At 45.3% G+C, this 12,051-nt stretch overlaps 1 protein-coding gene across 2 annotated transcripts; it reads left to right on the top strand.

The window, feature by feature from the left end:
- The first annotated feature begins 916 nt into the window (after nt 1–916).
- On the top strand, nt 917–9,950 carry LOC106127748 (transcription factor GATA-4). Of its 2 annotated transcripts, XM_013325977.1 has the most exons (8): nt 917–1,430; nt 5,077–6,301; nt 6,554–6,779; nt 7,045–7,223; nt 7,307–7,438; nt 7,935–8,043; nt 8,118–8,220; nt 8,943–9,950. In XM_013325977.1, exons 2-8 carry the CDS (start codon nt 5,084–5,086, stop codon nt 8,995–8,997), a joined length of 2,022 nt encoding a protein of 673 aa, XP_013181431.1. In that variant the 5' UTR covers nt 917–1,430; nt 5,077–5,083; the 3' UTR covers nt 8,998–9,950. The 2 variants fall into 2 exon arrangements, with proteins under 2 accessions (XP_013181431.1, XP_013181432.1); XM_013325978.1 differs by lacking the exon at nt 8,118–8,220.
- The last annotated feature ends 2,101 nt before the right edge of the window (nt 9,951–12,051 follow it).

Genomic DNA, 12,051 nt, shown 5'->3' with positions numbered 1-12,051 from the left:
CCAGCCGACATCAGCACGCACTACTTGTAGGTATACCATACAAAAATGTCATGCAAATCTTAGTGACGTCATCGGCGGACCTCCACGAAATAAAACTAATTTGTGTATGATTATATTGTCTACTTTTTGTTTTTAATAATCAATAGATAAATAGTTCTACTTTCGTACTATAACATGAACATGTGTGACTAAGAGGATTGCGTCACTCCGAACTGCGGCGCAACATATGTATGCACAGACAGACATAACTACTTATATCATATATATATATATATATTTACAATCTCTTAATATCTCAAGTTATTACGCGACTGTGTAAACCTGCAAGCAACCTGTAAGCAGTACAGAGCGTTTCATAACAACAGTTCGTGTTTCATACATTCATACAAGTATCTGCAACTATTCTGTCTTATCAAACTATATTTTCACTCACTCCTTGTATAGGTTTTTGTCCACAAAATTCAAACTTCCACAAATAAAATTTGGCTCTAGATCAATTAGCGGGGACCTTGTACATACGTGTTGCATTATTATGCATCATTATAAATCTAATCTGCAAAGTGACGGAACTAATCTGTAGAAAGAATTAAATTAAACAACTTATAAATATACATGTTTTTAGAGCTTAGGTTTGCACACTGCAAGTCAAGTCAAGCAGTAGTACCCTCGTGCCGAAGCACATCGCTGATGCTGTATAACGCCAGCGGCGGATCGTACGGTAATCGGGCGGTAAGTTGAGCGTGGGCAGAGGGCAGTTGGCAGTGGGAATAGGCAGAGGGCGCAGGGGACAGCCACCAGACGACTGGAGCAGCGTGGAAAAGAGGCTAGGAGGCGTGCGTCGGCGGGGGGCGGTGCGGCGGCGGGCGCGGCGCCTTGGGCACGCCCCGCCGTCCCCAATACGCGCGCGCCGGCCGACGCCAGCCGCCACTGCCACTGCCGCTCCACGCTCGGCGACCGCCGCCGTACAAGCCAGTGACCACGGCCGAACCGCGCACATCGCTCTGCTATTAATATTTGTCATAAAAAATACTTTTAGCCCTATTGATGACGTAACAGTGAATACAGTGAAGTGAAGTTATAAAATAATATAAGTGGAGCTGTTTATCGTGTAGTGCGTCGCCGCTACGACAGCCCCTCAGTACATCTGGCGGCGCAGCGCGATCTGCATAGTGTCATGGGTCCGGATCTACCTCCACCCGTAAAACATTTGTGATACGTTTGAATTAGAATGCCGTAGAGTTTGGATAAAGTCTTCCATCTTTATAGCTATCATTCAAAAACATTTTCATAAGCTGAAGGCACCCGCGAAGACGAAGACGGTGCGTTTTGTGTGTCGGAGTGAATTTGAGTATTTAGTTAGACATTCATCTGAGAGTTTGAAAAGGTTGAGTTTGTCACAGTTTCACCTGGAAGTGTTACTAGTTAATAATGTAAGTAAAACATTGAAATGTTATACGCAATATAATGCCTATTGTATGAAATGTACTCAATAAGGAAGAACCAGCTGTGCGCGTGTGTGTCTCATTAGAAGCCCACAATGCAAGCTGTTCCCTCTCACTTACAAAAGCTCACAAAACCCAAAACCAACTATTAAATATATGTAGTTATAGAAAGTTAGACAAGGTTCTTATTATAGTAGCAAATTTATTTTAGACACATATGATGTTATATAATAACGACCTACCCCAGCTTCGCGCTGTGGTGACTGGTGAATGTACCAGCCTACAATTATTTCAAGAATATGAAAACAGTTTTCCTTGCCGATGAATCTTTCACAATTAGCTAAAATTGGTGTGAAAGTTATTCAGGGATTTCATTCATTCTTTTACGTCCCCCTTAATTTATTAACGTCACTGCTGAGATGAAGCGTTTCGTGTGGAAACGCGAGCCGCTATTACGTTTGAATCGCACTGTATTCAATGCGAAACTCGTTTGCTACGACTGCATGCGAGCAAACCAAACCAAAACGTAAACATATTTCGAATAGTTAACTGTATTTGTAATGAAATAACGCTAAATATCATTACGTGTGAATTACGTGTGCCCCCCCGCCCCCGCCCACCCTCCTCCGGCCCCCGGCCGTGCCCGCGCCCCTCATTGTCTAATTACCTATAATTAGTGAGAACAACTCTGTTTTGCTATTTTCTCTATTTACTCTAATTATTGAATAGTGCTAATGGATTCTTATTATTGAATTATGAACAATGACGTATTGGAACAATGGAAGACAACAAGCTATACCACGTTTAGAAATTTTATAGGTGTGTTAATGTCTGGGCGCTTTGTGGAAGGTTTATGATAAACTTTAAAAACCCGCAAGCAGCAAAACATAGGTAACACGTAATACAAGCTCGGTTACAGTACTCTCAGGATCGCCTCTCTGTACAGTGTCACTAATGTGATTGGCGTGAGTCCACCGGGTCGCGGCTTCCCCGGCCAGACCTGCGCCCAACCCTCGCGATGTCACTCACTTTACATCCGACGTTCCCATATATATGTTCAACAAGTCGAAACTAACCAAATAATAAATTATAAAGGGTCGCATCTAATTTTCGTTCATAGAAATACGTTTTTATGATTTACCTGCTAAGTCTAGCCCTCATTTTTATGTCATTTTCCACATGTAGTATTCTCTCATCCGAAGTACATACAGTACAATCTGTAGCAACATAAAAAAAAACAGAATCGCCAGTAATACAGCAGGATGCGGCAGCGGCTCTCTCCATGAAATTAGAATTCCCTTAATGTAGAAACTAAGTAACTGCAACTTGTGTACTGTCTCACTAACATTATAAATGCGAATGTTTAGGTGGTAATGGATGGATACATGTTTGAAGTTATCTCCACAACGGCTGAGTGGGTCTCGATGAAATTTAACATACATAAATAATATTTGTACAACGTTAAGTTAAAATAGTATCAAAAGTTTGTACACGAGTATAACTTATAAAAGGTAAAAAATGACACGCTGTCAGATAAAATTATTGTGTAGGTACTGCTCGTAATCAAATCATAATGAAATACTAACAATACTGAACATTGTGCTACAAACAAACTTTACACATAATTATTAAATCTATTTATGTAATTATAAGGGGTTGGGGGGTGGGGCGTCTTTTATGCTCGCGCCTCTTATCATAGAAGTCTGGCGCAATGGCGCATGCGCCCGCCCTGTGTGCACAAACATGCCGATGCGGTTAAAATAAATTGCGTAATTCTTTTGTCATTCAATTCCTCCTCCAAAAATGAAAAGAAGAGGTAAAGCCATTGTTATATGAACAATTAATAAAACTAGTGCGATGCAATATCAATAGACTGTACTTAATATCACTAGATGGCTTGAAGTCATTATTCGCCATCGTTCCGTCGCTATTAAGAAGTAAACAAGGCACTGCCGAGACCGCCGCCGTAGCGCACAGTTACCCCGAAACCCGAAGTCGTAGCCTCGAATAAAAAAACTAAAATAGAATCATACTGGTATGTTATATGTCGCGGTACCTTTAATAAAAGACAGCAACGCATCAGCTTTGTTGATGTACCTTCTATTTGAATGTGCATTATATATTTTCGTAGAATCCTAGTTATTAACCGTACTATCGCGGGTATACTTTTCCCGCTGAATTTTCTTGCGTTAAATCAATAAAAAACTTTTATAATGACAATCAACATTGTAAAACTAGCTATACAGAGTATTTTGTAATTGAAGCGTTGGTTAACTTTTACGGATAAGCTTGGGAATTCCACAACCATCGCTCTTCTGGCACATTCAGTGTTTTGGTTGTGATGACAATAAAAGTATAATTCAACTGATGACGTCAAAAACAAATGGCTATCGTGTTGCAACAGCTACAGCTGTACAAAGCGCAGTCGACACCTACAGTGACAGTGAGTCATGTCGTGCGCAACGCGCGCTCTGACCTGGCGAAGGAGAAATCGTCAACTCCTATGTGCTCCTATGTCCTCAAACACGTCACAAATAAGCCAAACCAAATCCTCTATTAAGAATGTTTGTGCAGCGGCGGCTCTGTGGTCTGTGGTATATGTACCTGCTACTTCCTTTTTTAATTGAGCTTTGCCCAATTGTTGCTGTGATCTAAATGAAATTTAAACATGTTTCACAGCGCAGAAGCCACATTATGACACACTTGCTATTTTAAGGCTTTTAAAAAATACCTCTAGCAAAAGAGAAGAAGTAATGATAGCAGTGTAAAGTGGACGACGGAGTAGCGAGCCGTCATGGAATTTGAGTGTTTTCTAGCGGACGTTGGCGGGCTCTGGCGGGCGGCGGCGGTTCCCGCAGCAGCGGGCCACTAGGCGCGGCGGCCGACAGATACGACTCGTTGCGGTCGCGCTGTTGCCGCGTCAGAATGCCTACGATAAATATTTTTAATAATACAGACGTTATCACAAGATGTAGGGCCCGGTGTGGTTATCGCAGGATCGGTGTGCTGAGCAAACACGGCGTCATAAAGTAGTGCGAGTCACCGCAGACATGTTTGAGCGCTAACTCGACGATCTAAGGCTGAAAATCGTAGGAGCCCCGTTAGTTTCCAACTTTGAGGGCAAATAAAACCTTAAAGCAATGTGTCAAAGGTGCATGTTCGCGTGGCCGCGCCGTGTTTGCTCGCTGCGCGCACGGCCTGCGCAGTCCTTCCGCCGCGAGGAGCGACTCGCTGCTCTAATTCATAAATAGTTTTGTAACTGTTAGTAGGTACCTATGTATGTTTATGTGATATTATATCTTTGCCATATTTTATTCTATAGATTTTGGTAGCGTCAAGACTCGCAACCCGCAAATCGCAACTCAAACAACTTGCAGTTATTATTATCTTAATTTAAAAAACAACGTTTTACCGATCTAGTGATACATCATCACAGGTGACATCGGTGTGGGGAATGAGGGGGGGGGGGGGGCGGCGCCGGCGCCGGCTCTTGAACTCGTCCGTGTTTGCCCGACCGCTCTTCCGCTCCGACTAGAACTTATGTTTGCTCAACTCCGGCACGACACCGTACGACTACATCCTTCCGACGATAAATAAAAAAGTTTAAAAAATTCAACAAATTGGTTTTTCGCAGAATCAAAATGGAGAACGCGACGTCACTGGGACGCGCCGGCGAGGAGCAACGCGACAACGAAAACGGAAGAAATACGATGAGCGGCGCGGGCGATGCGTCCGCCGGAGAGGAGGCTCTACAGCTTGTGAAGAGCGAGGATCGCGCCGGCGGGGCGGGCGTCGGAGGAGGCGCGGGTGAGCAGGCAGGCAACGAAGGTGGCGGGAACGGGGCAGCCGGGGCTGCGGGAGGGGGAGGGGGCGAGCCGCACTCCGTCATCACGTCGCGCCGCGCCCTGCGGACCATCACCGCGGCCGGACATATTGCCGACGCCGCCGACCTGCCGCCCGACGACGGTGTCAAGGATGAGCCAGCCGAGACGTCGCTCGACTCAGAGCACATGCAGTACGCGGCCAAGATGGAGGAGAACGCCGAGGCGCGAGCCGCGCACCATGCTTACGACGAGGAGCGGCTACGGCTCGCCGAGGCGGAGACAGCGCGCTACCTCTCTTTTAAGCAGGAGCCATACCGCGCGCTGCCGGCCGCCGCGCCCGCGGACAAGCGTCCCGGGGCGCAGTTTGCGCGAGCTCCGAGGCCCGCCTACGGCCGGAGTCTAGCCCTGAGGTACGGTGCGCCGCATCACATTATAGTGGCGCAGGACGGCGAGCCAGAGGACCATTCCCACGAAGCATTCTCGATCCATAAAGACAAAAGCGAGCAGATGCAAGCGTACGTGGCATCGAGCGAGGCGAGCGCGGCGGAGGCACGACAGTACGCGGCGGCACTCGGCGACCAGCCGGCCCCCGGCGCTCTTGAGATGATTCAGACAACTTCGTTGAGCAACCAGCAGGCGGTCGGCGTCGCGTACCAACAGGTGAAGTACGAGACGCGCGGCGAGCCCGAGCCGCGGCCGAGCACGTACGCGAGCTTGCAGCCGGTGACGTCGGTGCACGGCGGGTACGCGTATGCCAGCCAGAGCCCGCAGTATGCCGCGAGCGGTGCTTACGGCGCGTACGGCGGGGGCAAGGAGCTGCTGACGCTGTACGGGGGCGCGCCGGGGGGCGGTGCGGCGGGCTCGGGAGGCGCGGGCGGGCGCGGAGATGAATCGCCACCGGGCCAGCTGCTGTACCGCGCGGATCCCACGCTGACCTCGTCGTCGCTGCCACGCGGGGCGCACGTTGTGTACGGCTCTGTGGTGCCGCAGTCGCAGGCCGTGTACGAGGCGCCGCCTAGTCCCAACTCCCAGCAAGTGAGTACGCACGCACACACGGAAATATTATGTATGAGTATTTTGCACCACGAACAAAAGTTCATGAAGTATTCGCTGACCGGCAGCATTAAAACAGATTCTTATTATGTATCCATTATTAATAAACCATTATAAAATAAGGATAGTTATTAACGAACAGTAGACAAGGGTGTGGGGGTGAGTAGTGTCAGCAGAGGGAACGAGGCGAGGGTGAGCGCGTCAGATGTATAAATCTGCGTGACTGTGTTTGAGGTGACGCTGTACACGCACGGCAGCGCGGTGCAGTACAAGGTGGGCGGGGAGCACTACCTGGCGCAGGGCGGCGTGGGTGGCGTGGGCGGAGTGGGCGGCGTGGGCGGTGTGGAATACGTGCCGGTCTCGGGCTACGAGGGCGGGCTGCTGGTGGAGAGTTACGCGGCGCCCGCACAGCCCTGGCCCGCGCACAACTTGCTGCCCATCGACGACGGCTTCGACCCCGGTAAGCGCACGTGCACCACGCTGCTCTGTTGCAAGGCGACACGCATATATTAACACATACAAAAATTCTTTATTGAAGATTCATTACATCATTAGCATCAATACACACAATACACACAATATATATGGATTTTGAACGAAGAAAAGTTATAAGTTCTTAGTACTCCAAAATATCTCGAGATGCACTGAAAACTGCAAATAGCATCTAAATTCATCTTCATTAGGAGAATAAAAAAGTGAAATGTATAATAACTTACATGATGCAGGTATGGCGGGCATGGGCGAGGTGAAGGAGTGCGTAAACTGCGCGGCGGCCACCACACCGCTGTGGCGGCGCGACGGCACCGGCCACTACCTGTGCAACGCGTGCGGTCTCTACACGCGCATCAATGGCGTTAACCGGCCGCCGCTAAAGGGCCAGAAGGCGAAGCCACAACAGGCACTCGTAAGATCCGGCCGTTTGTCCTCTCCGCCTTTGTTTGTGCCATCCCAACGAATGTCAGCTCCATAAAGCTTATTGTGTTGCAGCCGACGAACGGCAACAGGCGCGTAGGCGTGACCTGCGCCAACTGCCGCACCTCGAACACGACGCTGTGGAGGCGCAACAACAACGGCGAGCCCGTCTGCAACGCGTGCGGCCTCTACTACAAATTGCACAACGTGAGTCAAGCTGCACCACAGCGCATTCATTACCTCATTACCCAGCACCCGTTGCATCACGAGATAAGACAAGACTCGCTAGAGTAGCGTCGTCGACATCGTCGTCGGCTTCGATGTAATTGGTGTACAGATAGCCAGGTATCTCACGCGGGCGTTGATTGTGCATAGATTGCGAGCCCTGCGCCGATTAGAACACGCGAGGTATCTAATCGGTGCGGCTCGCAGGCTCAGTTATCGGGGAACTCCTCGGCAAATATTGGGTCTGTATAAAAAATCAAAACACGGGGTCTCATCTAATCTCGCGAGATAAACGCGGGGCTACCGACTGATAGAGAATTATCACAACGAATATTCATAATGAGATAAATAATCTTTTATCAATTATCTCCACGCGAGTAGATACGGTTGTTTGAAGGATGATAGTCGGGCGCGCGGGGAGATTACGACGGCTTCCCCGGCGCCGGACGAGTAGCGAGTGACGCGCTTTCGTCCGCAGGTCAACCGGCCCCTCAGCATGAAGAAGGACGGCATCCAGACGCGCAAGCGGAAACCGAAGAGCATGGGCGGAGGGCACGGCGTACCGCGGCCCGGCGGTGGTCTTTCGGGTATGTACCCCCGCGCCCACCCCTCCCGTGCGAGGCTCGTGCCGGTCGCATAGCTAACGTGTGTGTGTCCGCAGCGGAGGCACACTCGCACAAGGTGCTGCCGCCGCTGTATGCGGGCGTAGAGTGCGCGGCGGGCCCGCTGCTGCTGCTGCCCGCCGCGCGCCACCAGACCGACGCGTGAGTACCGCGCCTGCAACCCGCCAACCCTCGCACGGTCTGCTCTATCTGTCTTCTTCAGGTCTCATCCTCCGCCTCCCTCCCGCCTGTTGTATTAGCACTGCATTAACGGTCGCGTCTCTCTTCTGTCAAGTGTCAGTGCTCCTCGTTGTCAACACTGGCAGCACTTCTTTAGTTGTAGAATAGCACGTTCTTTGTGGATCTTTATCTTGTGCATGTCATTGGTGTAGGGTAGTTGTTAATCACGAACCTGAAGCAGCATGCGACGCGTGCGCACACTTTAACCATAATGTTAGTAAGTTCTGAACATCTTCTATATTTTATAAGATGGTAGATGAGCAAGCGGCCGCTGGAATTCACCGAAACAGCGAAGCGACCGCAGCGCATAGACATTGCAAATGCGTTGCCTAGATCGACGTAGGAGATGCACAGAGAGAGGATATTTCCCTTTCCTCTGCGTCCCGCCCTCCGCTTAATTCACTTCTCTTTTCCATCATTTTCTTATAAGAAAACGGTGGGTAAGGGAGTAAAATCAGGCTCCAGCTCGCACACTCATTACACGAAACGCTGAATTACTTTTGTTTGACGCCTGTCTTCTGAATTAAGAAAACATTAAAAGAAATATTGTGCTGGTTGGTGAAAGTCTTTATTCAAACTGTTTTGTTGTTTAGAGAGAGGCCAAGAGAAATCAAGTGTGATATGGTCCGGTTGTCTGGTTGCAGGGTATCAGCGCTAGAGCGCGTGGCGGGCACCACCTCGCACTACCGGCCGCCCTAAGCCGCGATTATCACCCGCCGCAGTACGCAGCGGCCGCGGGTCGCCTTTGTGAAAATACTTTGCATTTCCCAGTAAACTTAGTAAAACTGCAGAGCTAAGTGTCACCGCTCGCGATGTGTGCGCGGCGCGACTCCTGGCAGCCGCCGCGACCGGACACCTGCTTCTTGCCATTGAACAAAGTTAACTTGTGTTGTAGTCATATCTGAACAATTAGTTAAACGTAGGGTTTGCGTTAAGCTCACTGATAATGAAATAAGCACGAAGTGCTTCAAGTCTAACTTTTAAAAAGTTGTGATATTGAAGGCCGTCAAGTTCTTTGACCATTTTAGTCGCACATTTTGTAAGACAATAAACTTTTATAGTATAATATATAAAAACATTATATTTACAGACACTTAATTATTTGTAGCTTAAATATTATTGTAAATAATGTTGTTAAATTCCTTTTCAAAATAGTTTTGTAAGTGAATATTGTGAACATTTAGAGATGACGTGACGTCTGCGATTTCGCTTTGCCATTTCTTTTGATGATCAATGTTTGTAGTGAATAGCCTAATGTAATATAAAGTCGGCTGATGTGACGTCACACCACGTGCCACGTTCCTGGTCTGCAGTTAGAACAACTTGTGTAACTACTAGTTTTGTTCCGACTTATAATTTGCGTTAAGATAAAGTTGGTTTGTTGGTGTTCGTGCAGTAAACAGAGGAGGAGGGTCATCACTACATTGAAATAAGCTGTAACTTAAGATGACGAATTTATTATTTTATTTATTTTACTGTATCTATATAAGTATTTTTAATACGGGTGTGTAAATGTACAAGCAGTTTGATGATTGCTTATATATAATGTAAGTACGTGTGCGTGTGTGCGTGTGTGTGTATGCATTTATTACATTATGTGTAGTTGTAAATTTTAATGTTAAAACAATAAATGAAGATAATACATACATTGTACAAAGTCTTATGAGTTTCATTATTATACGAGTACTTACCAAGGAAATTAAAATTCACCAAAATGAAAACCCCGAAACTTATTATACTTTTTCTCGAAAGAACTAGAATGAATAGAAGATGGAGCGACTTCAGGTGGCCGCTCGCTCGTTTGCCACCTTATGATATAAAAAAAAAAAAAAAGATGGGACAAATTAGTCTTTAAACGCGTTCTCTAAAATGTGTCTCTCAAATGTTTTGTTTCTTTTTACATTTTTCAATCTTTTCTACGATTTCATAGAATATGAAACATAGCAGTATAATTGATAATTTTATCGGTGACGTTTTAGAAAATGTAACTACGCATTTTTATGTAACACCATAAAATGGTGTAAATGTATGACATGAGCAAAACATAAGTGTTTGTGACAATGTGTGAGTGAGTGAGTGAGTGAGTGAGTGAGTGAGTGAGTGAGTGCGCGCTCACCAGGATTTAGTTAATATAATAATTGTTATCTCAGAGTTAAGGTAAAATTAAACAATTGCTTCATCACATTTTTACACTTTTAACTAAAATTACATGAATTGAAATGCTATATTAGCACCGAGCGATGTTATGATGTTTATTGACTTTTCATAGTAGAGGAATATAGATATCAGTAATGTAAAACATCAAAGAGGCAAGCCTAGGCTTTGACGTAGGTCAGCAAAGCGGTAGCGGTGCGGTTGCGGTGCGCTCGTCTGGTGACACGGCTCCGATCGCCTCGAGGAATATGACTCTGCAGTATGTCGTGTTGCTTTGTGCTGCGAAACACTTGTCACAAAAATTGTAGTGGAAAGTTACGGTGTTGTTGTGCGCACGCCGCTCCTGTTGTTTGTTCAGCGCTCGAACGGCGACTGTTTGTGAAACTCAACAATTAAACTTTGTAGAGAAAAATCTAGAGCTAATGCGCTGTGAACACAAACAAACTCTTATATCTATGTAGTCACAATTACATAACGACTACCGGAACAGTCTTTGACGTCAAGTATTTTTGCTTCATCTTTTCAAAACACTACTGTGTATAAATTTAATGACAACAGAGAAACCGATAATCAATCCATTACAAATGTATCGTTAGAGCAACATTTTTCCTTTTTTTAAGTTTCAATCATTAGTTGTGTATATTTTTATCTAGTCGAATCATCATTTATCTAATTCTAATTATTTTGATAGTTCCGCAAAATGTGTGTTAAATTATACAACAATTCTAACATTTTACCAAAATAATGCTTAACAAAATCTTTTACAAATAACGTGACACGTAGTGACATCTAGATTAGAAATGTTGAACATAAATAGTAAACATAAGATTAACGCTAGATGGCGTTATTCCTAAGAGGAATAATAAATTATAAAAATAAAAAATCGACGCCATTATAAAAATCGTTTCCGCTGCAATGTGTTAAGATTAGATGCCTTTATATTCCTTTTCCTAAAGTTTTAAGAAAAGAAAATTGATATCATTTCAAATAACTTTTTCTTTGTTGTACTAACTTATCCCTAGAGGGCCTTATAACCAATAGTGAAGATTGCCTTTGTATATTAACGGACTGTTTTTGCAATTTTAAGCGGAATAATAAGGCTAATTAATGTATGAAACATTATCGAAATAAACTAGAAATTTACCAAATGTCTTAAATAAGAAGATATCCTCTTTAAAAAGTTTCTTAAAATTTCACTAAATATGCCAACAGATGGCGCTACAGGGTTTGAAATACCAGTAAATGTATCAACGAGGCGGCGCGGCGGCGCGGCGGTTCAATTTACAAAATGCGCGAATAAATTGTAAATGGTATATATTAAAATGAATTTAGTAATCTCAAATAACATTTAGTGTTGAAATAATTTTCTTATTTATTTTATTTAACTTTAATTATATTGAGGAAATTCATATCATTCCCGAAAATATTAGTCGCATCCGGTATATCGGTGCAGATATTTTTGACTTAAAGGATTCGTATGTTACATATAATTTGTTATTAAAATAATCTTCGTATCGCTGCCGCCTTTTTTTTATAACATCGGCTACTTTCATTACATCTTATAAAATTATCGGACACCAATAGTTAACAAAAATTATC

The sequence above is a fragment of the Papilio xuthus genome, unplaced genomic scaffold, assembly GCF_000836235.2.
Source record: "Papilio xuthus unplaced genomic scaffold, Pxut_1.1 DF824655.1, whole genome shotgun sequence".
NCBI lineage: Eukaryota > Metazoa > Arthropoda > Insecta > Lepidoptera > Papilionidae > Papilio > Papilio xuthus.
This window is presented reverse-complemented; position numbering and strand designations above follow the sequence as displayed.

Coding starts and splice junctions, on each gene's coding strand:
- LOC106127748 (XM_013325977.1), top strand. CDS start 5,084: ATGGAGAACGCGACGTCACTGGGACGCGCCGGCGAGGAGCAACGCGAC. Junction 8,044..8,117: donor GCCCGGCGGTGGTCTTTCGG/GTATGTACCCCC, acceptor GTGTGTCCGCAG/CGGAGGCACACTCGCACAAG. Junction 8,221..8,942: donor GCGCGCCACCAGACCGACGC/GTGAGTACCGCG, acceptor GTCTGGTTGCAG/GGTATCAGCGCTAGAGCGCG.